Consider the following 25,921-nt stretch of genomic DNA (forward strand, 5'->3'; position numbering starts at 1 on the left):
TAATCTATAAACTAAAGTTAGAGTATCTGAACTTAAGCCTGCCTCATGTTCTATGTTACAACCTCCCAGTGGGGTCCTGGGGTTTCTCCAGGAAGCCTTCTGATTATGGGTGTTATGTTTTATAAAAAATAAAGAGAGAAGGAATATGTTTGGTGGAGGTGCAGTCCGGTGTGGGGGAAGGAGGTGCCTCTGCGGGCCCATGCTGAGGCATCCCTTCCTCCTGAGGGACCAGCCATGCAATGGTACAGTATAGAATAGTTTATTCAGGGCATGGGGAGGGAAGTTGAGAGGGTAGAGACAGAGAAAGGCAGAGAGAGAGAGAGACAGACAGACAGACAGAGAGACAGAGACAGAGACAGAGAGAGAGACAGAGACAGAGAGAGAGAGTAGAGGAGTAGAGGCTGGCCATGAGCACGTGGAAGGGAGAGAATGGGGAGAGGGGGGGGAGCAGGAGCAAGAGAGTTAAGAGAGAGGAGGGGGGCAAGCAGCCCCTTTTATAGTGAGTCAGGCATACCTGGCTGTTGCCAGGTAACTGTGGGGTAGAGTCTAAACAAAATGCCAACATTGGGTCCATCGTTTTTAAACCTCTTTCCAGATAGATTCCCCACTTCTGCCTGCTCTCCCCTGTCCTGCATTACCCAACTCAGAAGCATGCTGTACACTTCGGACTCACTCACATTGGGCCATCAATCAAATCGTGGAACCAGATCTCCCCAAACCCCAGCATCCTCTCTACAAAATGGCTAATAACTGGTCCTAACCTCTCCTGACCCCTCTTAGTTGGCCATCTCCTTACCAATCCTGCCCCCTCCGCTACCAGGTAAACATCCTGCATTCCCCGTTCCATCTGCGGTGGTGTCTCTTACCGTTTTCTTACAAACTGTCACCTTTGCTCAAGTCCCACAATAGTCCCATCTTAGGGCCACAGGGAGGACTGAGAGGGGCCCTTGTATGGACTCCCCAGGCCTGAATAGAAGGCAGTTAGTGGGTTTCCGACATGAGCCCCTCCCATCTTTGTTCTGCTGGAACGGAGGACAACAGGTGGGTTTGGAACAGCTCACAGAGAGCAGGCAAGTTTGAATGTCAGAAGCACTTTATTAGACTCCAGGGCCCTGAGAAGCCACCCTCACAGTCTGGGCAGGCCACCCCCAGCAGCTCCAGCTGCACAGGAAGTGAGTAGGTAAAAGAATCCACATGGCTTTCTACTGTGAGGGCTCTAGGAAGGTGCTGAACCCACAGCTGCTTCCCTCTCTCCCGCAGCCTCTCCTGACCCCCCACATCTACATCGGTCTTGGGGTAGAAAGGGAAGCTTGGGCCTTCAGTACAGGAAACCGGCTTGAAGCCAGCCACCTGCTCTGCTTGAACAGGGAAGGGGCCGTGTAAAAACCTGTCACCAGGAGCAGAGGGGAGCAGAGGGTACGGCAGCATAATCTGTCCAGGAGCGAGCTTGCAGGCTCTCTGAATCAGATTTTCTCCTGCAGGCCCAAAGCTCCTGGCTAGGCTCACCTAAAGGCAGGCGGTGACTGACGAAGCAAGGTGGTAGATGGCTGGATGAGGCAGCTCACAACCAGCATGGTTTCCCTTGCCCACGTCTTAGGTCACCAGTCCCGTTCAGCGGGCTCTCGGTAGGCAGGCCTAAGAGCTTGAAGACGTCCTTCTCTGTGGGGGTGGGCAGCACCTGTCCAGGCCCCACCTTGACGCCTTGGCTGTTCCGGACCACAGCTGCACTAAGGGCATGTTCCGACAGGCTCATGCCCTTGGTCTTGGCCAGAGCTCTCATGGACCGGTTGAAGTGGGCAGACCCAGTGAAGTAGAGCAGGGCACAGGCAACTCGCTGTAGGGCACCACGATGATGTCCAGTCGCCGGTGGCGCTGGCCGGCCCCTGGAGCCGGCACACACCCAGGTACTTCTGCTGCTGGCCATTCTCCTCCTGGCTCACCAAGTCATCTGTGAGGAACCCTGGCCCAATACAAGAAATGTCTGGTAGGGCAAGGAGCCAGGCCTGACTGACTAAGGTTGCCTAAGATTCTTTACTCCCAGCTTACTCTATGGTTATTTATGTGTCGAGTTGAGAGACCCCGCCCCTCTGGACCCAGTTCCTCATCTGTGGAAAGTGGACAGTTTCACCAGGTGAGACCCCCACCTGCAGGGATGTTGGGCACCTGTTTTATTGTCTTTGGCCCCAGGAGAGGGAGGATTCTTGCAAAGCCCTTCCCCCACAGCATGTCTCAAATTGAGGACTTGGAGGTGACAACTGAGAGGTGGCTGCCCACTTCTAGCCTGCTCACCCAAAGACAGAGTGGATACCTTGCTGCCGAAGGCTGTCAAGGAGGCGGCTGAAGATGCCCTGGTGGGACCGGCCATCGGGGTGAGTAATGAGCACGTCCACATCCCCGCAGGTCATCTTCCCCCGGCGGTAAGAGCCACAGGCCACACACAGCAGCCCAGGGTTGAAGGCCTGGGCTGATATCCGGACCTGGGGAAGAGCAGGGAGAAAGCGAAAGGCTGAGGGCCTCTCCCAGGGCAGCATATGGCCTTTTGTCCCAGTCCTATCCCCAGGATTCATACTAAGCTGAGGGGATGCACTGGGGCACTGGAGAGGCCCGAGGACATTGGTTCTGCCTCAGCAAGAAGGTCTCTGTTTAAGAGTAGTGGACACTCCTTGGGTTCTGGCTCCAACCCACATCCAGTGGCCAGGCCTGTGAAAGTCCACCACCAATATAGGCCATGCCCGTGCAGCTCAAGCAGCCTAGGAACCTGGAGCTGCTGGCAGTGGGAGCTCAGTTCAGGCCTGAGCAGGTGGCTGCCAGAGAGCCTCCAACCGGGCTGGAGAAAATGAAGCACAAAATACCACTGCACCCATGGGACGGGGAGAACAGGAGGGGTCCGGCTGGCCTGTGAGCGAAGGATCTGAGAGCTAAATGAGGAAGAGTAAGCCTCCACCAGACACTGTGGAGGTCTTTCGTATGGAGATGTATCCCGCCCCCATTGGAGGACACTGAGCTTTGAGGGGCCCTGGATGTTCACAACCAGGATACCCCAATTCCCTGACAAGTAGTTCTGCTAATCCCTTTGATCCCTTCTTGGGTCTCCCAGGAGAATGGGAAGAGGCTGCCTAGGTGAGCAATCCCCCCAGAATCCCTAGAGCAGGAGCCTACTTGTGGGCAGGCTGCAGTGGGGACACCGGTCTCTTCCAATGGGCTGGGAGCTGGTGGCCGACCTGGCATTCTCTGTGCCTGGACACTGTAGCTGAGTGTCAGCATTGGCCCTGCAGCTTGGATGGAGAGATGGGTCTATCCTCCAGCACTGGTCCCTTAGTTCCATCTGTGGGAGCCGGTGGAGGCTTATTCTCCCTCATTAGGTCTCTCAGATCCTTCTGCTAACAGGCTGATTGTCTACCACTCACCAAGACCCTTGCCCACACACCAGCCTGATCCCGACGCCAGCTGAACAAACAACAGACATCTGGTATACCCTGTCTCTCTTGACTCAACACTGCACATGGACTTACAGACTTAGCCCCTAGCCCTAAGCTGAACCTTTAACTTGGCCAACTAGATGTTTTTTGGGTTTTTTTCCTTTCTGTGACACTGAGAGTGGAAGCAGAGTCTTGGGCATGCTCAGTAACCTCTGAACCACATACTCAGGCCTTGAGGCTGTGCCTGCCCCATGCTAGGCTACCAGTGCCCGGTGCTCATGCTCTCTGACCCTGAGACCATAGGGCTGCTATTGCAGTACCCACCCCACCTGGGGTTCTCTGGGCCTATAGCTCTGGTATATACAACCTCTGTTGACCTCTTAACGTCCACGGCCTGCAGGGTTGCCCAGCTAGGGCTTCAGGAGCTCTCAGCTTGAGCTGTGCCTACCGTCTGCTCAATCTCTGCAGCCTCCTCCCTGGGCATGCGGTCCAGGAAGTCATCGTAGTGCTTCAAGCCAATGGCCTGCTGAGCGGTCAGGGAGCCCAGGCTTCGGACATCGTCTAGGTTTCGGAAGCCCTGGAGAAAAGCAGCCAGAAAAGAGGTATGAGGACCTGGGACTAATAAACAGACCAGAAGTCACAGGTGGCTGTCACAGCTGCTGTCAGGGAAGACATAAGGCAGGACCAACCAAGTCCAGTCTCTATTCAGTGGGACATGTCATGATCTGGGGATGCTGGTCCCTCATTCCTTGGTCTAGAATGGGTCTGAGCTTCACTCTCACTAACTCCCAAGATCATTCTTGGCATGGCCAAGTTTGAGAGCCACTGTTCTAGACATGCAGTCCAAAGCCTAGGCTCCTTAGAAAGTCCCTTGCTGAAACCAGGCAGATCAAGGCTAGCCTGGTCTACATAGCAAGTTCTAGGTTAGCCCTGGCTACATAGTGAGATATAGTTTCAAAAAACAAACAAACAAAAAACCCACAAACAAATAAAAACAAAAACAATAGAAAATCCCTTGTTGGTATGTGGGACAGAGTAATGTACTTATTGTTTCTGTCCACAGGTCAAGGACACTAAGTCATGTGGCTGTTCTGGGGACAGGAGGGGGACCAATGTGAACTCTGATGTCCTTGTAGTTGGATTTCACTCCTATGAGGACCCAGGGTGGGAAAACAGGGACCCCGGTTCCTGAGGGAAACAGGAAGGGGTGTGGGCAGAGGCTCTGTAACAGCAATACTGAAGTGGTAGATGGGCTGGGTACGACCTGATGGTACCACATCTGGGCAGTCTTCGTCCCAGCTCCCCAGATGTTGGAGAAGAGCTCCAAGACTGGCACACTGTCACTGATGTGGTCTAGCTTCCGCAGATGCCCACTCTCCAGGATCTCCATGACCTTCTCTGCCATCCGCTTGCCAATTCCTGGGATGCTACAGGCCTCCTAGGGAGGAAGTAGCACAGAGGAGGATGAGGAAGAGGCTAGGAAGGGAGAGCCAGGAGAGGGGAATCTGACTCCTTCAGCAGAATATCTCCTCAAAAGCCAGCCCAGCAACCATACAGAACTTGTCCTTTGGTTCCCAGAGACCAGCAATAAGTAGAGAAAATGGCCAGGCATGCCTTAAATCCCAGAACTCCTGGAGGCGGAGGCAGAAGCACCGGCTGCAGTCTGTGAGTTCCAGACCAGTCAGGGCTATGTAGAGAGAGAGACTCTGTCTCCAAAAGAAGAAAAAATAAAACAAAATAACCACAAAAAGAGGTAGAGGAAACGACAGTGCTATCATCACTACCACCATATCACAAGTGTGCACCTACATCCCCTGAGGGCTCACTGCACCACACTGCCTGACTGGGGGCTCACTGCACCACACTGCCTGATGGGGGCTCACTGCACCACACTGCCTGATAGGGGCTCACTGTGTGTCATTCTGTGCTACTGGGACCATCTTCCAACCTTACAAAATCGCTGTGAATGGCCTACAGTTGTTAATTCCTTTCAAGTGACTGAAAAACTGACAGAGTAACTGTCTAGAGTCCACAATCAATGGGCTCCAGAGTCTAACACATGTACACCAGGCCTGGCTTTAAACTCATCATATAAAAATACTCAGACACAGAGGAAACAGTGTAATAAACCCCTAAGCACTCATTTTCTAATCGTAACGATTTTGCTGGTCCATTCCACCAACATCCCCTTTTCTTTTATCAGTTTATCTCTATGTGTAAATCCCAGCCATTATAAAATCTTAACCACTAAATCTGACGCCCATTGGTGACTACAGTTAACCACTAGTTAATGACTAGTGCTGCCATTAACCAGTACTGAGTAAAGAGGCAACCTCTCCCCATCGCCACGTACCTGGTAGGAGCTGACAGGCTTGTGGAAGCTCTTGAGGGCATTGATAGCCTTGGCATAGCCCAGGCCCTCCACTTGTCTCCCTGGACGGTGTAGCTTTAGCCAACACTTCCAGCTTCTCTGTGATGTGCAGGTTGTAGTTGGTTGCCTTCTGGCTCGAGGGCTGTGCACAGACCCACTTATCCAGAGCTTTTGGGGCTGGGTCAGGCCCACCATCTTCCTCAGGGGGAGCGGGGTAGTGCCCAGTGATCAAGGCTTGCAGATCTGCTGAGCTAACCTGGGGCTCTTCCCCATCGCTGGCTTCATCCTCTGAGCTGAGCTGCAAATAGAAGAAGGCAATAAATCTGTGCCCTCCTCAGAAGAGAGGGTGGTCTGGTGGGTAGGCTTCTCCTGCTTTCCCTCGATGAAGAGTCTCCACAGGGCTTCCTCCCGAGCCCAGCCATGGGTTTCCCAATGGCGTATGGCAGATATGACTTGGTGAATACAGGACTGATAGATGTTGGGAAGAGATGGACAGGTGCATAATCAAGAGAGACCTAGAATTTTCTGTATAACCTCCAGGGCCTTCCACTTCTGTGATCAGCACCCTGAGCTGGGAGGCTCCTCACCTGGGCTTGGGTTCTTGGTGGCTTTTTCTGCCTTTGGGGAGGAGATATAGCTCTGGTGTGAGGAGGGGAAAGAGAGAGGGTTGTCCTGGGTAGAACCCCTTGGGTGCCAGGAGCAGGAGCATCTTGGCCTGACTTGCTGGGCTCTGGTTCGTCCAAGGACCTAGAGGGCAGGGGGAGGTCACAGGCAGTTAGGATATTAAAAGTTTCACCTGCCTCTGTCCCCAATCTTTCTCTACACTGAAACCTTGGTTTCCAAGTATGTCCAATTTAAAAAGTAGAAATTATCAACCAACACCTGAGAAAGAAGAGTGGCCTGCCTGTTGGGAATGGAAAGGCTGAATCCGTCTGTGTCTGCCAGTGTTCCCTCCTGCAGGCACAGGCTCAGCCAGGCTGACTTCACCAGCTGAGCACCAGGGGGTAGCTGGGACAGCTTGAGGAGCCGGAGAGCCCGTTCATAGTCCATGCCTTCATCCACCACAATGTGAGTGACTCCTGGGGCCTGGGCAGGGCACACCTGGCCGCCATGCTGAATAATCTGCTTCTCAAAGAGTTCAGCCCGGGCTCGTCCAATGCCAGTGGGCATAATGTGGGCCCTCAGGGAGCCCAGCCAGCCTGTAGAGAGGGCATTCAAATAATTATGGTAATACTATCATCATCATCGTCATTATTATATTGCGCTATTATTTGAGACAGGGTCTCATGTAGCCCAGGCTGGTCTCAAACCCACTATGTAACAGAGGAGAACCTTGAACTTTTGATTTCTTCTGCCTTCTGCTCCAAGTGCTGGGATTACAGGCTGTATGTCAGTGAGCTGAGAAGGTTTTAGATATAATGAACAGTTTGAAGTCACCTCCCTTCCTTTTCCTGCGATCCAGAGAACAAAATGCCTTCAAGGAATTCTACCACAGACACGCAGCAAACTTTTTTTGTTGTTTTGTTGTGCTTTTCGAGTTTGAAGCCAGCCTGGTCTACAGAGCGTGTTCCAGGACAGCCAGGAGTATTACAGGGGAGAGAAACCCTGTCTCAGAAAAAACAAAAACAAAATCAAAAGACACAGGGCCAGCTGGACGTGGTGCTGCACACCTGTAAGCCTGGCACTTGGGAGGTTGAGGCAGGAGGATCGGGAGGTTGAGGCAGGAGGATCGGGAGCTTAAGGTCATTCTCAGCTATAAGGCAAGGTCAAGGTTACAATGAGACTCTGAACAAGAGAAAAGGACAGAAACCAAGGTAGGTACAAAGAGACCGTGGCCCCTACACAGGTAAGGCCGCTTCTGCTCTCTGATTCTGACTGAAAACAGAAGGCTGGGATTCCAATATATGAAGTTCTGAATGGTGGACTGGCTTACCTCCAGCTTCTCTCGCATCCCCTTCTGGGAATCTTTGGCAAGTGCTTTTGATGATGGATCTGCATGAATTTTCTTTCGCTTGGGAAATGCCTTCAAGATGCCCTGGGGGTCCATCGAAGTGTGCTGGCTCCTGACCTTTCTGTTTAAGGATAGATGTCATACAGAAATCCAGGAGTGAGAGCCACCCCTTGATTATTTGGCATAGAGATGGGATTTGGGGGGAACAGACCCCTTTCTCAGAGGTCTCGGAAACCCCAGTTAAACTTAAGTGATTTAATCCGAGTACCACACACACCACCAGCCTTTCAACCGGAACAGTACTGAGGGAAGCCGGGGAAAGGTTGGGATTACTATGGTGTAGGGGAGGTGTTGACCCAAAGGAAACAACATTGGGGGGGTGGGGAATACAGCGCAGAGTCGGCCTCTGTTTCCACTTCCAAGAGGCTTTTCCAAAATGATAACAGGCTAGGAAACGTGACTACATCTTCAGGAGCGTCTTCATCTCCCCAGTGAATTGGAGTCTAAAGGACAAGTCACATAAACCTCACTCACATCATCTTTCTCTAGCCCTAATGTACATTCGCAGAAGAAAATCTGGGGAGTGAGGCTTCTGGGAAAGTTGTGGGCACGCTGTGCACCTGCCCCTGTCGCAGCCTCATCGCGCGGGTCTGAGCCCCGCAGCTGCAGGGAGGTGGCGTTCAGCCGCAGCTGGTGTAGGGTGCCCTCACAGCTGGAGGTGGGCAAGACCGGAGCAGCTGGCGTGAACCAGGGACTCCCAGCTGGGGCAGAAAGCTGCTCCTGGGAGTCGGAACATCTCCATCCCACCCGGCTCCAGGACCGGTCCAAAGTAGGACAGAATCTCCCGGCAAAGAGAAATAAACTTACCATGGGAGCCAATGAAAGCGGACTGGGGGGTGGGGAACTGGAAAAAAAAAAAAAAAAAAAATCAGTTCCCAGAATACTTCCCGGGTCATCCGGAAGTGATCATGGGTCCCGTAGTTGCCATGGCAGTGGCCAGGCGCGTTGCTGGGCGGAGGGAAGATGGCGGTGACTAGCTGGCTGGAGCTTTTGCGGTCAGCCGAGAAGACGGCGCTGCTGCAGGATGGTAACTCGAGCCCCTTCGTTTTACCCCAACCCCCACCAGGACGGGATCTATGCGCCCGCTCCTCCAGGGAGGGCCTCAGCCTGGGTGGGCAGAGCTGGAACTGTCGCAGCAGCCATGCCAGCTTCCTGCTTTTGTGGAGGAAAACAGGCCCAGGGAGATGACCCGAGTGGAACTCAAGTCTTGGTCACCCACCTCAAGAGTTCCTTATACCATCCCCCCCAGAGTTTTGTTGGTATTTCCCAATAATTCACTTTGCATTCATCATCGTTCCTCGGGGCTGTACCAAGAGGCTAATTCTCCACCCCATTTTACTGATGAGGAAACTGAAATCCAGGAACTAAGTTTTAGATCAAACCCGGGTTTTGCAGATAATCGGGTATAATTCACGACCTGGGACCCCATGCACCTCAGTTTGGGGGTTCTATTGATAATGGCAGCCCAGTGGCATAGAAAGGAGAGACAGCAGGGTTTTAGGTCAACTTTGCCATCGATTCACCATGGCCTCTTAAATTGTTAGGACCCCATTTTTCTTCAATTATAAAATGAAGTGGGTGGGCTGCCACTGTTGTTTCTAAGGTCCTTTCCAACTGTGTTTTGTTTATGATATGAATTTCAAATTGTTCCCTGATCTTTAGGGGAGATAGAGCAAAGATTAAGGTCTAAATAACTAGGATCTGAGATGTCAGCTTTTTTCATCCTGCAACTGGCCAGTTTAAGTCCCCTGCACCCCAGAAGTCTTTCATGGACTCACTTGGCAGCCAGGGTGACTTAGGTCTGAATTCCTGAGGCTTTAAAGCTAACAGCTAGGGACTTAACATCCATAGACAGATGCCTGGAGTTTGTGGAAATTAAAATCAGGTTTCATTTGCTCCTACCTACAGCATTTAGGGAGGGAGCCCATTACCATGTGCCAAATTCTGTGCTAGAACAGATAGAAAAACAAACAAACAACAACAACACAGACAAACAAAACCAACCATGGTTTGTGGTCTCAATCATAAAATGATCAAGAAAAATATATAACTAAACAGCAGCTTGTGTTAAATCAAGGTTGGAATCTTAGAAAGGCAAAGGTAGCCCATGCCTGCTATCTTTGCACTCAGAAGGTTAAGGCAGGAGACTAGTTTAAAAGGAAGGAAGACAGACAGACAGACAGACAGACAGACAGGAAGAATTGAGATAGTCTGTGAAATGCTAAGAAAGTGTGGAGATGAAAATAATTTTCTCTTTGGATAATCACCAAACACAAGAGGTGATATTTCTAGCCCCTAAGGAATTTTTAATAGTTGTTTGGTAAGTGGGGATGAAGGAGTGAGGGCGTGTAGAGGAATGAATCACACATAGAGGCAAAAGAAGTGTGAGCGTGTGTAAATGTGAGTGTGCACAGCACGGTGTTAAGCAGGCACCATTCAGGTACTGCCTGCACGGCGTCTGGGGCCAGATACAGGGAAAATAGGCTGTAAAAGGAAAAAGAAGAAAATGGAGACTGTCCCAGACTGACTGGGATGTGTTGCAGCTTTGGGATACATTTTACAAGATAGTGGTCTTTTATTTTGAGACAGAGTCTCACTGTGTAGTCCTGGCTGGTCTAACATGTGCTCTGTAGATCAGGCTGGCCTTGAAGGTTCTCCAGCCTCTGCCTCCCTAGTGTTAGGATAAAATTCATGTACCGTCATGCTTGACCCATTTTTTGTGATATATATATACGTGTATATATATACATATATATACATATATATATATATATGCATATACACAGTATAAAATGTACTATCTCAACCATTTTAGGTTATGCACTTAGGGGTCACTAAGGACAGTCTCACTGTTTTCACCTGTCACCAGTATCCAGCTCCAAAAGTTTCGTTCTCAAAAATCAATACTTTGCACCCAGAAAACACAACTCTTCCCCAGCCCCTAGCTACTTTGTTTTTTCAGTTAAATTGATTAATCTAAGAGCTTCATGTAAATGGAATCAAATAATATTTAATTATTTCACAAAGCAAAAGGTTTTCAGAGTTCATCGATGTCATAACATGTGTCAAAATTTCCTTTTTAATTTTTTTTTTTTTTTTTTTGTGAGCTTATGTGGAGGCCAGAGGTCAGACTAGGGTGCCTTTCCTCACAATTGCCCATGATGGTTTTTACTTTTTTAACATTAATTTTTAACATTAACTTGTGTGTGTGTGTGTGCGCGTGCGCGTGCGTGTGTGTATGCACACACCTGCCGTAGCATATATGTGGAGATCAGAGGACAACTTGTGGGAATTGGTTCTTTCTCTCCACCATGTGAGTTCTGGGATCAGTCAGGTTACTGGGCTTGGTGACAACCCCTTTCACCAGGTCTTGCTGGGCTTCACCTTGTTTTGAGAAAGCATCTCTTACTTACAGGGACCTAGGGTTTACTGTTGAGGCTTGGCTGGCTGTTCAGTGAGAGAGCCACAGGAGCCTCTTCTCTCCAACTCCCCAGTCGTGGGATTATATGCACATGTCACTGCCCCAGACTTTGTATATGGATCCTGGGATCAGTCAGGTCCTTAGACTTGAATGGCAAGCTGACTGCATCCTCTGCCAACATCATCCTTCTGTTTTCAAGCTGTTCCAGTGTGTGTATACCCTCTGCTCTGTGTTCATCCGTCTACGGATGGGTACTTGGGTACTTGGGTAGCTCCTGCCTTTGGTTGTTGTGAATAATACTGCTTTGAACATGATATGTAAGTGCATATGAAGTCTGCTTCTGTTGCTCTTGGTCATAAGGCAGTATTGGGGGGTATGGTGTATCTGTATGATGCTTCTGTGTGAGTGCGTACGTACACAGAGGTCTTAGCAGGCGTCACGTGTGTGAAGGCCAGGCTTTGACTTTAGTCCTCTGTTACTCTCGGCCTGGGGCAGTCTCTCACTGAAGGGGCAGCTCAATTTTGGCTTTGGAGACCTGCCTGTTTCTGCCCTCCAAAGCTGGGGTTACAGGCATGCACTAGCTATTTATGTAGCGTGCTGAGGATTCAAACTCAATTCGTCATGCCTGCAGAGCACTCCTAGCTGTGAACCAGATTATTAAGGGTGCTGAAACCTAGGGCCTACCAAGAGGTCTTGCAAATTTGGGGTAAGTTGCCTGAAATACCAGTTAGCAATGACTCAGGGGAATTGTGTGGTAGAAAAGCGAGTTACTCGGGAGAAAGCCACCGTAGGGCTCTCGTTCTTGAAGCTGACGGAGGTTACATGTCCACTGGCTATAAAGACCCTTTGTCAGTCTTCCCAAGGAGGCTACCTGTATCTATTTACCTGCCTGTAAGAAAAAGAAGAAATTACACAGGTCTGCCCTTGAGCAAGTGCTTGTGGGCTAGGAGACTCCCTTGAGTTCCCTTATCTTTTAGTGGATGGTACATTAATGTTTTTTCATTCTTGCGGTGAGCATCTGAGTTCCTGTTATAACCAGGTCCAGTGGCTGATCTCGGGAAACCATGGACACCACCCACCCCCATCCAATAGAAGAGACAAGCAATAACCAAAGACTCACACAAGAGACATAAAAATCATAAACCAAGCATGTGTGGGGCAGAAAACACACGATGATGGTGTCTGGGCTCTACCCCGGAATGGCCTAGAGATGTGTAGACAATGGCTGAGTGACATGGCTGGGAGAAGGTGGCTGTCAGGGGACCCAGCTCACATCAGTGTGGAGCCCTGGTTGTAGTAGTACAGAAAGACATTTGTCTCAGATGCTTGCAACACTGTGCTGGTGGGAAGAAGCTCTGCTGTGAGCAGACATGTTCAGAGAAAGGAAGGGAGCCTGAGGCACACATAAAGCCGTGGTGGCCACAAGTCAACTCTGGTAGACGTTCTTGGGGCTGTTGCTGTTTCACGGTGTATGGGGGGTGGCGGGGCGGACATCTCAGTCTGCAGGGGGTAAGACAAAGGAAGGCTTGAAGTAAGGTGCTCTCCTCTCGGTGTGCAGGGAAGAGGATGGTGCACTATTTGTTCCCAGACGGGAAGGAAATGGCGGAAGAATATGATGAGAAGACCAGTGAACTCCTTGGTAAGTGTGGGACTCTGGGGGGAGGGGATCAGCAGTTCTTAGAGCTGACTAAGGAGTGAACTCCTTGGTAAGTGCTGGGACCCCAGGCCTCAGCAGCTCTTGGGGGTGACTGAGATAATTTGAATGCCTTTGGCCTCAGGCTTGAGGTGTGATGTCAGCATGCAGTGTGCAGAGTAAGGAGACGGAGGTCCTTCGGGGCAAGACTGTCCCTGAGAAGGGTATGAACATCAGAAGCGGGGTGGGCATCCTTTACCTGAAATAGCCTGTTCCCCACCTCCAGGTAAATGAGAGAGAGAGCCAGTGAGCCTCTCAGTCAGGACTAGTGTTATTAGAAACAACTGGAAAAGCTTATCACGGAGGAGGCTGTGTAGAAGGGGGTGGGAGTAAAGCAAGGCATGCACTTCAAGCTTTATGCCTGCTCCTTCTTTTGCTTCCTGAAGCCACACCACAAGGGCAAGCATCAGAGGTGGCAGCTTCTGACCTTGCCTCCTAGATGATACCGTGACACCATATTAAATATTACCCTCATCTTGAAGAACGATGAGAACTGGGGAGGAGTGGTGGGTTTCGGCTCCACTGCTTTTGTTCCTGCAGGTTCCCCTCCTTAAGAGTAGGCTCATAAGTAGGCTCTTGCTCGGCTCGGATTTCGGGGGGATTATTTGATTTGCCCGAGCGGTTCCCAGGCACAAACAGCAGCGGTAACTGACTTCCCAGAGCTGGTGACCAGCTCTGTGACCCAGGGCCTAAAGCTGTCTGCCATGAGAGCTGGTCTCTTTATTAAGTTGCACCTGAAATGCTAAGACCAATGACGGAATCACAGGCTGGGATATTTTCATGTCTTTATTCTATACTTTCATTTCTCCCTGGGTCTGATCGACAGGTAGTATTGTTGAGGGAATTTCTTTTTCCCTTTTCCTGACAGCTCATAAATGTCTCCAGCTGACAACGTGGGTTATGCTGGTTTGCATATTCTCTCAGTCTCCAGTCTTAAGATGTGTGTGTGCCCTGCGCATGCTCAGTTGCAGTGAAGGTGTTGATCCCAACTTATTATGAGCTGCTTGGGCTCCAGTCCCAATTGGTTTAGTCTGGCGCTATTAAAAATCTTGATGTGTTTAGCATATGACACTGATTCGCTGGAAACCAATACAGTAGTAATATCCTCACAATGCATTGTAATTTATAGTGCTCCCGGGGGTGGTAGTGGGGGGGGGACAGCCTTGGAATGCCTGACATGGGAGAACTTATGAAAGCAGAGGTCACGTGAGCTAGCCACCGTCACCGTCACCTGCCTGTCCAGCCACAGCTCCTGCTCAGGCCTGCACATCACTTCTGTGTTCCACACAGCAAATAAAGCTGCAGAGGCTATAAAAACACACAGACAAACCCAGCCCTCGCCGCACTTAGGTGTGATATTAAAATGAAGACCAAGGCTGCCTGCTCTGCTGTCCCACATCACCTTCAGTTCTGGAGGCGGCAGCCTGGGCTAGACCTTCAAAGTTCCTTTTCTTTATCAGCAACAATGGAGGAGGGACTTGGTTCACCATTTGGCTGCTTTACCTAATAATGACATTTACACGTTAACTGGGCATTATTCCAGGGACTTTACATGAATTACATCTTCATTAAAGCCCCCGGACGACGACGACATAGGCACTGTTGTCCCCCATTTCACAGTTGAGGGAGGAAGCTCAGAGGAGGCGAGCGCCATGTTGAAAATCCAAAAGCTGTATGGTATCTGAGAGCTGGAGACTTTAAATCCTGCTCTCTTTGGTTTGCTTTCTTTTCTCAAGATGTGGTTCTCCTTCGAAGCCCGGGATGCAGCCTGGGACTCACTGTGCACCCCAGGCTGGGCCAGCCCCCCCAAATGAGCCTTCTAGAGCTGAGGTCAAGATGTGTGTGGGCAAACCCATCTCTGAGACCTAGTTCTTCCTTTTACCTCCCCTAGGTTCCACCCAGCTACCTTGCAAAATACTCTCCAATATTAGTGTTTCTTTCTTTCTTTCTTTTCTTTCTTTCTTTGCTTTTAAGATAGGATCTCTGTCCATTGCCTGTGTTAGCCTCAAACTTGTGGGTTCAAGTGGTCCTCTGGCCTCATTTCCCAAGTAGCTGGGACTGCAGGCACATGCCACAATGCCTGGTTATTAATGTATAAATATAATCTCTGCTGGAACTAGCTTTCTGCTTGTGCATACTATGAAGTAAAATACGGATATGGTTTTCGTGGCAGAAAGTGAAATGGTTTCCATTTTTTCCCCAGCTAATATACAAATTTGATAATTGGTCAAACAGGTTTTCTATTAGGAAAAAAAAAAAAGCTCAGAAAGTAATTTAGAGAGGAGGACTTGCCAGTAGGTGTGCATCTGTCTGGGACAAAGTTCCTCCAGTCGGTGTTAATAAGCATGTTAGTGTCATCTTTTTTTCTCCCCTCCCGGGGCTGTTCATTCCCACCCCCACCCCCCCACTCCACAATGAGCGCTGTATGTATTCATAGAGAAAAGAGCTGAAGGGCCTTGTAACAATGATCGGAACATCAAACCAACCCCCAGAAGAACACAGCATGTCCAGGGGGCCAGGCTGAAGGGCAGACCGTCCCCCAGCGATTACATTTGGATTACCTCTTAATCTGCTTTGGTATTTGACCGCCAGCCTAACCACCACAGGCTGCATTCGGAGGATATTGAGTACTTTCATCCCCAGGCACTTGAGCGCCTTTATAAATGACCCACTCGATTCCCTTCAGCCTCCTCAGGGATGGGCCAGGCAGCTGTTTAATAGCCACAGAGCAGTGTTGCAGTGTTTTAGGGCAGAAAAGAAGAATCCTGCATCCAGTTTAAGCTGCAGGGAGTATTTAGGAAAGGGGAATGTAATTATCCGTATTGGAAGTGGGCCAGGCCTTGGAGCTTTGGGGAAAGAGGCCTTTAGGACCTCCACTTTCCAGCCCACCTGAAAGATGGGGCTGCTTTCAGCAGTCTGGGGCGTCAGCCTGCTTCCTGCTGACTTGGGAAAAGCCCCCCTGGCATTGTCTCCTTCATCCATTCTCCCATCAAACCCTTACAGGGTCATTGGAAGTCTCCTTTCCAAAAACTGGGTGACTCAGCCCAGAAGAGAGAGCAGCATCCCAGGGAGCTAGCTGCCTTGTACACGCCAGTTTGGGTTTAGCATATAATCAAATCAGGATGACAGCAGGTGGAGCAGTCCTCTGTTGCCGCAGGAGCTGACCTTGAGTACAAGAACAAAGAGGGGACCAGAAAGCCCAAGACTGTCTGTCAAGACTGTGTTTGCACGTGTGCACACATGCCCACATGCATTAGAAAAGTAAGGACTTCAGAATCTTTCATTGGATCTTGCCGCTTGAAACCTACCTACGTGTTACATTCTTACACAAATATAATTTCCCAGGGTGTTTTACAGAAAGTGAGATGGCCAAGAACACCAAGCTCCCATGACCCCAAGTAGCATTGGAGTTAAGAGAGAAGACAGCCAGCAGGTCTGTGCTTTTTCCTTCTAGGGCATGTTTCTGAGGAAGATGGAGTTGGTCTTCCTTAAAGAGTTGGACCGGGTGGGAAGTCCTGCAGTGATTCTCGCCTCTAAGGGCCATACTGGTGATGTTCCCAGGACAATAAGTGTAACAGAGCCCATGATGACAGGGCATCTTGCTTTTCTAGCCCAGGTACATAAAAACTCATCATATTGCCCTTCAGCTAACCAAGCCTGGCCTTTAGATAGAGAAACAGAAGCCGGACATGGTGATGCACACCTTTAATCTCAGCACCCAGGAGGCCGAGGCAGAAGGGTCACTGTGAATTTGAGGCTATCCTTGTCTAAATAGCATGTTCTGGGACAACCAAGACTACATAGAGACCATGTCTCAATAAAAACAAGAAAAGACAAAGCAGTGACTGAGGAAAGCTGTCAGGATGTCACCTCTGCTTAGAATACTCGGAGACTAGCTCACTTCTTTATTGATGATTGGATTCTGGACATGGGGTGATAAGACCCAAATTATCTTTGTCTGTTTTAAGACAGGATTTTGTTATCTAGCCCAGGATAGCCTATAGCCTCCATCCTACCAGCCTAAGTGTGTGTGTGTGTGTGTGTCATTGTGATTTGTAGACCTGAATCCTAACTGTTGCTTTTGCAAGTAGCTTTCACTGTTCCTCAGTAATTCTCCTCGGTCCCCTGGAGAGTGGAGGTGAAGGGGGCAGGTGAGGAAGAAATGCCTTCTCCTCAATAAACAAACAAAAATAAAGCTGTTAGACTAGACGAATCCTCCTTAGGCCCGTGATGACTGTGCTCTGCCATACAGCGATGCCAGGCCGACATGAGGCCTTGTCTGATAGTCTCGGCCAGGTGGTAGTGGCACACACCTTTAATCTCAGGACTTGGGAGACAGAGGCAGGCGAATCTGTGAGTTCACAGCCTGCCTGGTCTACATAGTGAGTTCTAGGACTGTCAGAGTTGCATAGTGAGACCCTCTCTTAAAACACCAAGTGATGCTGGGGTATCTGTGCTCGCCATGTGAGCCGTCCCAACACTGCTGTCGGCATGTCTGGGGGAAAAGTACTTTCCTGCCTCATTTTTCTATGTATACTGTTGCTGGGCTTCCCTGCTCTTTACCTTCTGAGTGCTGAGGATCCAGCCCATGGTCTCAGTCATGCTAGGCTCAGGCTCTGCCACTAAGCTGCACCCCAGCCTGCACGGCATTTTATACATGGTTTGAGGATCCAGGGGCGATCTTTGCTCTCGTAGGGAGTTGATTTCATCATCTTGTCACGGTGCGCTGCTCCTAGGAGGCATCTATCACTTGTTTGTAACTGTGACAGAGACCCTAGAGGCTGGCTTCCAGTTGGCTGAGGTACCACGGTGGCTAGGTTTGCATATACTCCTGGTCACAGTCCATTCGCTTAAGGAAGTATTTGTGGGTGTAAGAAGTTGCCTAGAAAGCATATTTCCAAGTTTTACTCTTCCTTATTAATTTTCATTATAAACTTGCAAATGTGTTTCTAGGGAGAATCTTGGCCCTAAGATGTAATAAAACCACACTGCAGAATGCAGCAGACCTTATAAAAAGCCCATATTCAAGGGAAAGTTCTAATTTTACATCACGCTTCTATGTTCGCTTTTTGTGCTCACAGTGGTGAGCATGTGCAGGATTGCCCTTGCTGATGAAAAGCCCCCAGGCCCCGTGCTGCCACCCTTCTGCCCCACCCTGAAAAGAGACCCACCCCGGAAACAGCTGTGGTACCCCACCAGGCCTTTCAGAGTCGGTCAGCTCCTAGAGCAGCTGCAGGAGGCGGCAGGATTTCAGCACCGAATGCTCAGCTCTTGCCTAGGATGCCCAAACTCGGCAGCCCCAGGCTTCTCAATAGAACGGGAAGGAAGGGTGGAGGGCACTCCCCTCCCCAGCAGAGAGCCTCTGCCACTGGCAGGTGCCACAGCAGCCACCAGCACAGGTGGGGCTCATTTCCCAGTGCTGCCGACAGAACTCCTGTCTGGATCTATGCTTTCCATTCTGTGCCTTATTTTAAAAGACAGCAACAACAAAAACTTGACCTGGTAGCAGGTCTCTAAGCCCAGCACCCATGCCAGGAAGATCACCAGAAGGTGAAACTACTAGTTTTCATCATAAAACAAACCTAACGGGGATATAGGGCAGGGCTAAAAGCATCAACAACAACAACAAAAGAACCCTTTCAGAGATACCTGAATTATAAAACATGGCAAAGTAAAGATTATTATTTGCATTATCAAGTTATAAATGTAAGGATCTATTATTTTACAAAAAAAATGCCACATTTATAATTAGTCCATTGTAAGCGGATGTTTGTGTGCACTTTGTAACTACCCAGTGTACCAGTTTGTGTACCCAGTGTACCCAGTTTGTGTGCACTACCCTCGGGTTATTCAAATGCTGATTTCTCTGCCCTCAGGTCTTATTTCAATCTGGACACAGGATTGTAATACTTATGTCAAGAATCTCCAGTCTCAAGTTTGTGTAAACAGTTCGTACCCTTTATTCCCTGATCACCCAAAGGCGGGGCAGAAGAGAGAATAGGGTGGGGATGTCTGCCAACCAGAGGAAAGATAGAAAGGAAAGAGGGAGATTCAGATCAGCGCAGAAGATGGAGGATTTGGAGCCATGAGGAAGGGGTCCAGAGAGAACTCATGCACATATCGTATCGTGGGTGGGGCTGGGAGGAGCCAGATTAGTGTAGGAGGTTAAAGTAGATCGGTTAACTGCTCAGGAATTGAGGTACAGCTTGAAATAAATCTTGGTTTCTCTGTGCAGTTCTTGAGGACTAGCATAAGGTAAAGAAATACAGTTGTCAGATTAATTCACTATTTACATTTATATTAAGAGTAATTCACTTACAGTCCATTTAAAATGCAGAACAAGCCCATAAAACAAAAATATATAAGTCTAACAAAATACAGTGTGTGCCTGAGACTTTGTGTTCATTGCGATGCTAGAGGTCAAGCCTAGTGCTTGGGAAAACTGACCGTGAGTTACACTCCAGCTCGAGACTACATTTAAATACAACTTTTGTGCTGTCAGGGTTTTGTTGTTTGTAGTTGTTTTAAGGCAGGTGTACCTGAAGTAAGTAAATGCCTTTATTTAGACTTTCTGAATCATGAGACAAATCTGGACAAACAGCCTCCATCCACTCAATTCATTTTTCCTTCATATGGTTTTCTAGAGGGGGAAAATGCACCCAAAGGTGGGTGTGGGGTTGTGGGGGTGCCGGTGTGCAGGCAAACTCTGAAATCCAAGCATTTGAGGCCAAGACACAAGGAATAGTTTGGAAACAGCCTGGGCTGTAAGTCCATGTCCCAAGAAACATCATCAAAGCACAGCTAGACTTCCATCTGAAGACCCGGATTTCCCATTTCCAGAAATGGCCTTTGTAGCCTCTTTGCCTTCGGTTGGGTGCCATGCCCCATGATTCCCATCAGAGCTTCATTCCCGTTCCAGTTGTATGCCTGCCTTTGAAATGGACTTTGCAGGTTACCTGCTGCTGTACTGCCCCATTTGATTTCCCAAGTTATGTGTTGATTCCTGGCTCAGATACACAAGGCCCAGCATTGAGACCAAAGCCTGGGCTTCTCCTGTTCCAGTTATCCAATGTCTTGTCAGCTTTGGCAGCAGAGAGCGTTAATCCATTGCTTGTTTCTCTCTGCAGTGAGAAAGTGGCGTGTCAAAAATGCCCTGGGAGCCATGGGCCAGTGGCAGCTTGAAGTGGGGGAGCCAGTGCCTTCAGGAGCTGGGAGCCTGGGACCCGAGCTCATCAAGGAAAGTAATGCCAATGTATGTCTGTTTGTCCGGGGTCTAATGGGGAGTGGGAAGAGACTCCTGACCCCTAGGGCAGGGTCCATAATTTGTTCACCTTCTATCCACCATGCCCACCTAGCCACATTAGGTTTGTGTGAGCATCCAAAGGGTATGGCACAGCAATTGCAACCTGCCTCAGGTGGGGAGCCATGAGAAGAGCAGAGGGGCTTCTTGTCTGGCTCTGGGAAGAGCCTGGGGAGGGGGGGAGCCAACCTTCTGTACCTTTCCCCCTGAATGGTCCTTGATAAACTGGGCATCATACCACATGCCTATAATCCCAGCACTGGAGGAGGTGGAGGCCCAAGAACCGTTAAGTTCAAGGTCATCTTACTGCACAGTGAGTCCAAGGACAACCTGGGTTGATTTGCTTTTCATAGCCCATCTTCATGCGCAAGGACACCAAAACAAGTTTCCAGTGGCGGATTCGAAATCTCCCCTACCCAAAGGATGTGTATAGTGTGTCTGTGGCCCAGAAGGAGCGCTGCATCATTGTTAGAACGACAAACAAAAAGTGAGTCGGGTGGTGGGCACCGGTTTACTGTGTGTGGGTGGAGCGGAGCGAGCTCTCTGGCTGCTCTGGATCTGGGAGGCAGTGCTCAGAGTGGACCAGGTAACTGCGCAGTAGCCCCGCCGAGGCAGCAGAACTCAGCCAGTTTCTAATTCCATCCGCGGCATATACTGGTGCTCAGCTGACTGTTGAGTGAATGAGGGTTTAAGTGATCACATAGCCATTGCTTGTGGTCTCTGGTACCTTTACTCTAAGGTGGTTATGTCCTTGATCTGGTGAACTTGGCTTGATGACAGCACTGCATAGGCAGGGAGTCATGTCCTGGAAGGTACACCTGCCTTGGTGGCAATTTGAGACTTTAAAGTATCAAACAGTGCAGGAGTAACCCCTGTCCCTCCCTTACTGAGAGAAAGTGGCCAGATGTTTGGCTCCCAGAAATCTCTGAAATTCTGTTTCAGATCCTCTCTGTGGTCTGCTGGGTGGTAAGGTTTGAGAGGAGGTGGGATCACATTTGCGATTCTGCCGCTCTAGCTCATGAAAGAGAGCCTAGGAGTGAATCGGTTCAGCCTGAGCTAAAAAGAGGATGTGGCCAACTCTAACCTGGGGCTTCATTTTGGGAGGTTTTTTTTTGGTTTTGTTTTATCTTCTCAACCACAAGCTGCAAAACTACCCAGCTTGCTGCTTGGGTACAGAGCCTAGCCCCATGGTGCTGCTATATCATTTGCCACTTTGCAGGAGAGCTCCCTGCCCCCCCCTTCAGGTGGTGTGGTACAGTCCCCCTGAGAGGCCTGCCTACAGGGAAGCAGGGGAACTCCCCCCACCTCCAGCGCAGCCCTGGGTCCTGTCCTCCTCTTAGCACCCCACACCCTATCACTTTGGCAGGGTTAAAGGGACAAGGGAAAGGGTAGAGATGAATGAATTAATTTCAGGATTATTGCTGTATGTGCAGCCAGCAGCCCCTGTAGTGGACCTTGTCTATAAATATAAAGTCATAATAATAAGGGTTTACGTTTATAAAGTGCACTGAAGTCCTAAGATAAAAGGCCGTTTATTCCCGTTATTGTTCTCATCATTAACAGGAGTCAGTGCCTGAAGTGGAATTTAGCAATTTCAGACAACAGAGAAATTGCCTGTAGAAAACAAACTCCATGCTTCAGCAAGCATTCCCTGGCGGAAGAAGCCCTGGGTCCAAACTGGGAACAAAAGTGCTTCTGATAGCACTTGAATCTGCAGCTTAGCACTTTGTAAAGCTGGCTGCTGCCTCCTTTTTGTCCCCCAGAGGTCACTGTCGAATACAGATATCAGGCAGAAATGTGATTACAAGCGAGTGCTAAAGGAAAGGCTAAGCTGGCTCACCAAAAATTCATCTGAGCAGATCCTCTGGGCCCCATCTCCTGCACACATATACCGTATATACCGTAGGTGGCGCTATTGGCCAGGGGCTCCGTAGCTAGCAGGGCATTCTAGCACCCAGTGGTGGGGATTGGGGACATTGTTGAGATGCTAGTGGAAGCAAGGTAGGATGGGAGTGGTACCCTGGGAGGAGGGCTTCCCACAAAGGGGGAAAAATGGTATTTTTGTGCTCACTTTGAAACTGAGATTCTGAGTCCTAACCAGGCTCAGCCCTGCCCCCTGCAGGTCCATCAGATAGGAAGCCAGAGAGGGTGCCACAGGCAAACAGCCTTTCCTGGATGGACCTGCCTTCTACGTGGAGAAATACAGTCTGTACCTGTACTTTCAACAATCAAACAAAACACAAGAGTGTTTTATATGTGCAAGGTCTAATTTTTTTCAGAATACTTTAAAAATCTCTTTCCTGATCATATCCTTCACGGCATACATGCAGCATATTAATGAATGTAGAGGCACGGAAGAAGTGGGCACCACGTGACCTGTACCTGGGCATCCTCACTGCACCCCACCATGGCACTTTTCTTCACCTCGTTTTAATATTCCAGCATGTGGTTCCCAGCCAAAGCTGCACAGTTGCCTTGCTGGTATCTGCCTGACCCTGGAGAATGTGGTTAGCCACTTTGTTTAAAGAAGTGATTCCAGGGCCTTGTGGTAGTTAGTCCTCAGCCTTGGTATTAATGCGATGGGCTGGGGAAGGAAGAAACTACTTCTTTCTACATGATTCTGGTGTGGTACCATCTGGTCCCGATAAGAACATTGGTGTAAAGAAGGTTCCAGACCTCATCCCGGAAGCTGGCAGCCGTTAAGTGAAAAGATGGCTGTGTGCTGGACTAGGAAGATGCTGGTTTATAGCTAGTCTCTGCCATGTGTCAACTGTAGTATTTAGGCCAACTTCTCACTTAGGAGAATGGTGTTTATACTACCTCAAGGATTGTTTGGGGAATTTGACGATATCAGATACATGCCTGCTCCTGTACGACAGACGGCCAAGGTGCCAAAGCACGGATCTGAAGAGAGCTGGCTAACCACACTGTGATGATACAGTAAGCACAGGTTCTATCAGTAAGCATCACCAGAAGGCAGGACTCAGTGGTCAGATAACTTGAGTGTGGACCTGTTCATTGTGACTCTAGGAGTGACAGAAGGGACGGGAGGGCTGGAGACCTCTCTGGTTACCTGCCAAGCCCAGCGTGCAGGCTGAGGAAGTGTGGGGCAGGGCTCACGGAATTCTCCACAGCGTCCTGCTCCTGCCTCAGCTCTCCCTCAGGGATGTTCACTGAGCCTGCGAAGGCACCTATGAAGGGTCTCGGGGAATTGTGCAGGGGATACAGACAGAGCAGGCAGGATGGGAAGGTACTGGGACTGTGTCAGAAGCACAGTGGGTTCCTCTCAGCCAGATACTGGTGACCATTCAAGTTCAGTCACTGTAGGAGCAAATCCTGAGTGGGTGAGTGGAAGCTCATGAAGGTACCACGTGGCAGGAGACTCGAGGGAAAAGGTGTTTAACCTCACCCAGTAAACAAACCTCGGCCTCTCAGGCCTGTGCTCCAGGCACGGGCTGCCTCAGTTTCCTAGACTGGCAGAGGTAGGGTAAGGAAAGGAGCAAACCACACTCCTTAAGTTCCCTAAGATCCTGAAGTTGCCCTGGGGGGGGGGGGGGGAGGTCAGGGTGGAGACAAACCCTGGGCTGCTTCTCCTCCATTGGCCCTGCCTGGATGTGGGTGTGGGAGGAACTTCTCTGCCGGTTCTGCTCTCTGTGTATATTTGCAAGGAAGATGTTAACACTTCCTAACCGGCCTTTGTGTTCACCTAATCTCTGCTGTTTAACCTTTGACCCCCTGCTATTATCAGCGTCTGCCACCTTTGCTGGCCAGACCAGGGCCCCAGGAAAAGCCCTCACTCGGCCTGTTGGCTAGGAAGAGGATGAAGCAGGCATTCCACCCTGTTGCAGGCAGATGGATCGCCTTTCCCTGGGGCAGAGCTTTGGAAAGGAAAGCCACTTGCCTTACATTAGGGTCCCCAGCCCCCACTCCTTTTGAACTGTCAGTCTTTAAGTAAACATTCTTTTCCTGCATTGGGTCCCAGCACCTTAGTGGGGAGAGGGGAACCTGGGAAGAGAGCTTCCCCCCCACCCCCAGCCTCTTCTGAACTGAGGGATTTGGGCAGGGAGGACCGGCCAGAAGTGCTGCATTGATGTCAACTCTCTGAGTCCTCGGGGCATCAGGGCTTTTGAAGTGGACTCAGTGTAGCTGTCACCACAAGGGCCAGGACCCTCTGAAGTATTAAAAGCCATTCTCTCTGGGCCCATCTCTTGAGTTTGTTATACCTGCCTAAGATTTCCCTCCTCAGCCCACACAGCCTCTCCCTCTGCAGTAAAGGACTCCTTGTCCAGGTGAAGGCTCCAGCAGTCCCTGGCCAGTGCCCAGCCCACCCAGACACCAAGGAGATGGCCAAGTGAGGCTGTTTGAGGGGAAGGGCCTTTCCTTAGGCCCTGGTCTAATGAGCATCAGGTGTGTGAGGAAATCTCCGACCCCAGCCTCCTACAACACTGACAACTGAGCAGGGAGGCAGGCAGCGCCTCAGCCCCCTCAGGGAGAAAGCTCTTTGTGCTGTGCTTTCCTCTCTGGTTTTAGTGGTCCCTCTAAGAAGGCCCCACTAAAAACCACTTGGGGTGCTTTTTGTGTCATTGGGAGTTCCAGCCCTGCATGGTGAGTCTCTCTGGCCCCCGGGCTAACCTCAGAACTCTCCCTGGCTCTGCTCACCTTTGGCTATGAGGCCACTAGCATCCTTTAAGAAACTCAAACTCAAAACAGGCCTTTCCTGTGGGTTTCCCTGTTTCCTCTCGAGCTGTAGAGAAAATGGGGGCACTCTGTGGGGAACCTAGTGTCTCCCAAGTGTCGGGGTCACCATACTGGTTCCCCAGTAGCCTCTTGTATCCCCACAGATACTACAAGAAGTTCTCCATCCCTGACTTAGACAGACACCAGCTTCCTCTGGATGATTCTGCACTGAGCTTTGCCCACGCCAACTGCACCCTGATAATCTCTGTAAGATTCGCTCAGATTTGGCATCAAGAAGAGGTTTCTCATCCCTCACCCACTTCCCTGAATTCAAGCATCCCAAACCTTTGGTGTGCTTGTTGGAGAACAGACATCTAGTCATCTGGGGATATGGGGGTGGGGGTGGGGGTGGAGACCGAGAGGGAACCATACCCCCAAAGCTCACAGGGTGGCAGTGAAGTGGGGCAGTGGTGGTAACCACAAGCCTTAGGTTGTCCCCTTGGGCCTGCTCTTCCCCAGCCACAGGAGCTGAGCAAGTCCTTCAGACCTATACACCAAGGTCTTCATGTACACGGAGGGTCATGGAGAACCAGAGTGAGTGTGGGAGGGAGAGGCTAGTAACTGAGTTATGTTTTCTCCCTGGTTCCCTCCACAGTATCAGAAGCCGAAGGAGGTCATGGCAGCTGAGTCAGAGCTACAGAAGGAGTTAAAGAAGGTAAAGACGGCCCACAGCAGTGACGGGGACTGTAAGACACAGTAGCTGTCCTGAGCCTTGCACTCCAGTGTGGAGGAACCCAGGAGACTTCCGGGCTTGGGTTTTGTGGTGCAGGCAGCCTCCTCTCTTCTAAGAACTACAGAGTCCACAGAGCTGGCTCTTGGGGCACAGTTTGCTTCCACCTGTGGATTTATTCCTCAGTAAAGTCATGTGCAGTTGCTCTGGAAGGACTCACTGCCCTTTTCTCTACTCCTGTGTATCTCGCCCTTCCCTGGATGCCCCAGCCCGCCTTCCCATCCTGGGGGCCTCCCACA

At 50.1% G+C, this 25,921-nt stretch overlaps 1 protein-coding gene and 1 pseudogene across 4 annotated transcripts; one reads left to right on the forward strand and one right to left on the reverse strand.

Moving 5' to 3' along the window:
* Window positions 1-1,512: 1,512 nt before the first annotated feature.
* On the reverse strand, window positions 1,513-8,584 carry LOC117701846 (DNA polymerase lambda-like; annotated as a pseudogene). Its single transcript, XR_013070270.1, has 9 exons — window positions 8,276-8,584; window positions 7,724-7,862; window positions 6,695-6,989; window positions 6,378-6,537; window positions 5,773-6,088; window positions 4,684-4,857; window positions 3,868-3,996; window positions 2,309-2,477; window positions 1,513-1,960 (listed from the first exon to the last, which is right to left on the reverse strand). The product of XR_013070270.1 is annotated as a DNA polymerase lambda-like (transcript).
* An 87-nt stretch (window positions 8,585-8,671) lies between these two features.
* LOC117701847 (protein DPCD) lies at window positions 8,672-25,834 on the forward strand. 3 transcript variants are annotated; one of them, XM_034493264.2, is made up of 6 exons: window positions 8,672-8,828; window positions 12,781-12,861; window positions 20,043-20,167; window positions 20,569-20,702; window positions 25,057-25,159; window positions 25,548-25,834. In XM_034493264.2, the coding sequence occupies exons 1-6, from the start codon at window positions 8,765-8,767 to the stop codon at window positions 25,650-25,652; spliced, it is 612 nt and encodes a 203-aa protein (XP_034349155.1). In that variant the 5' UTR covers window positions 8,672-8,764; the 3' UTR covers window positions 25,653-25,834. The 3 variants fall into 3 exon arrangements, with proteins under 3 accessions (XP_034349155.1, XP_034349156.1, XP_076562417.1); XM_034493265.2 differs by having other exon boundaries at window positions 8,756-8,828; window positions 20,043-20,156; XM_076706302.1 differs by lacking the exons at window positions 8,672-8,828; window positions 12,781-12,861 and adding an exon at window positions 12,915-12,928 and having other exon boundaries at window positions 20,043-20,156.
* Window positions 25,835-25,921: the final 87 nt, after the last annotated feature.

The sequence above is a fragment of the Arvicanthis niloticus genome, unplaced genomic scaffold (genome assembly GCF_011762505.2).
Source record: "Arvicanthis niloticus isolate mArvNil1 unplaced genomic scaffold, mArvNil1.pat.X pat_scaffold_273_arrow_ctg1, whole genome shotgun sequence".
NCBI lineage: Eukaryota > Metazoa > Chordata > Mammalia > Rodentia > Muridae > Arvicanthis > Arvicanthis niloticus.

Bases quoted from the DNA above. Each gene is read 5' to 3' on its own strand.
- LOC117701847 (XM_034493264.2), top strand. From the start codon at position 8,765: ATGGCGGTGACTAGCTGGCTGGAGCTTTTGCGGTCAGCCGAGAAGACG. The intron at 8,829-12,780 runs GTAACTCGAGCC...CTCGGTGTGCAG, and splicing joins GACGGCGCTGCTGCAGGATG to GGAAGAGGATGGTGCACTAT. The intron at 20,168-20,568 runs GTATGTCTGTTT...TGCTTTTCATAG, and splicing joins TCAAGGAAAGTAATGCCAAT to CCCATCTTCATGCGCAAGGA.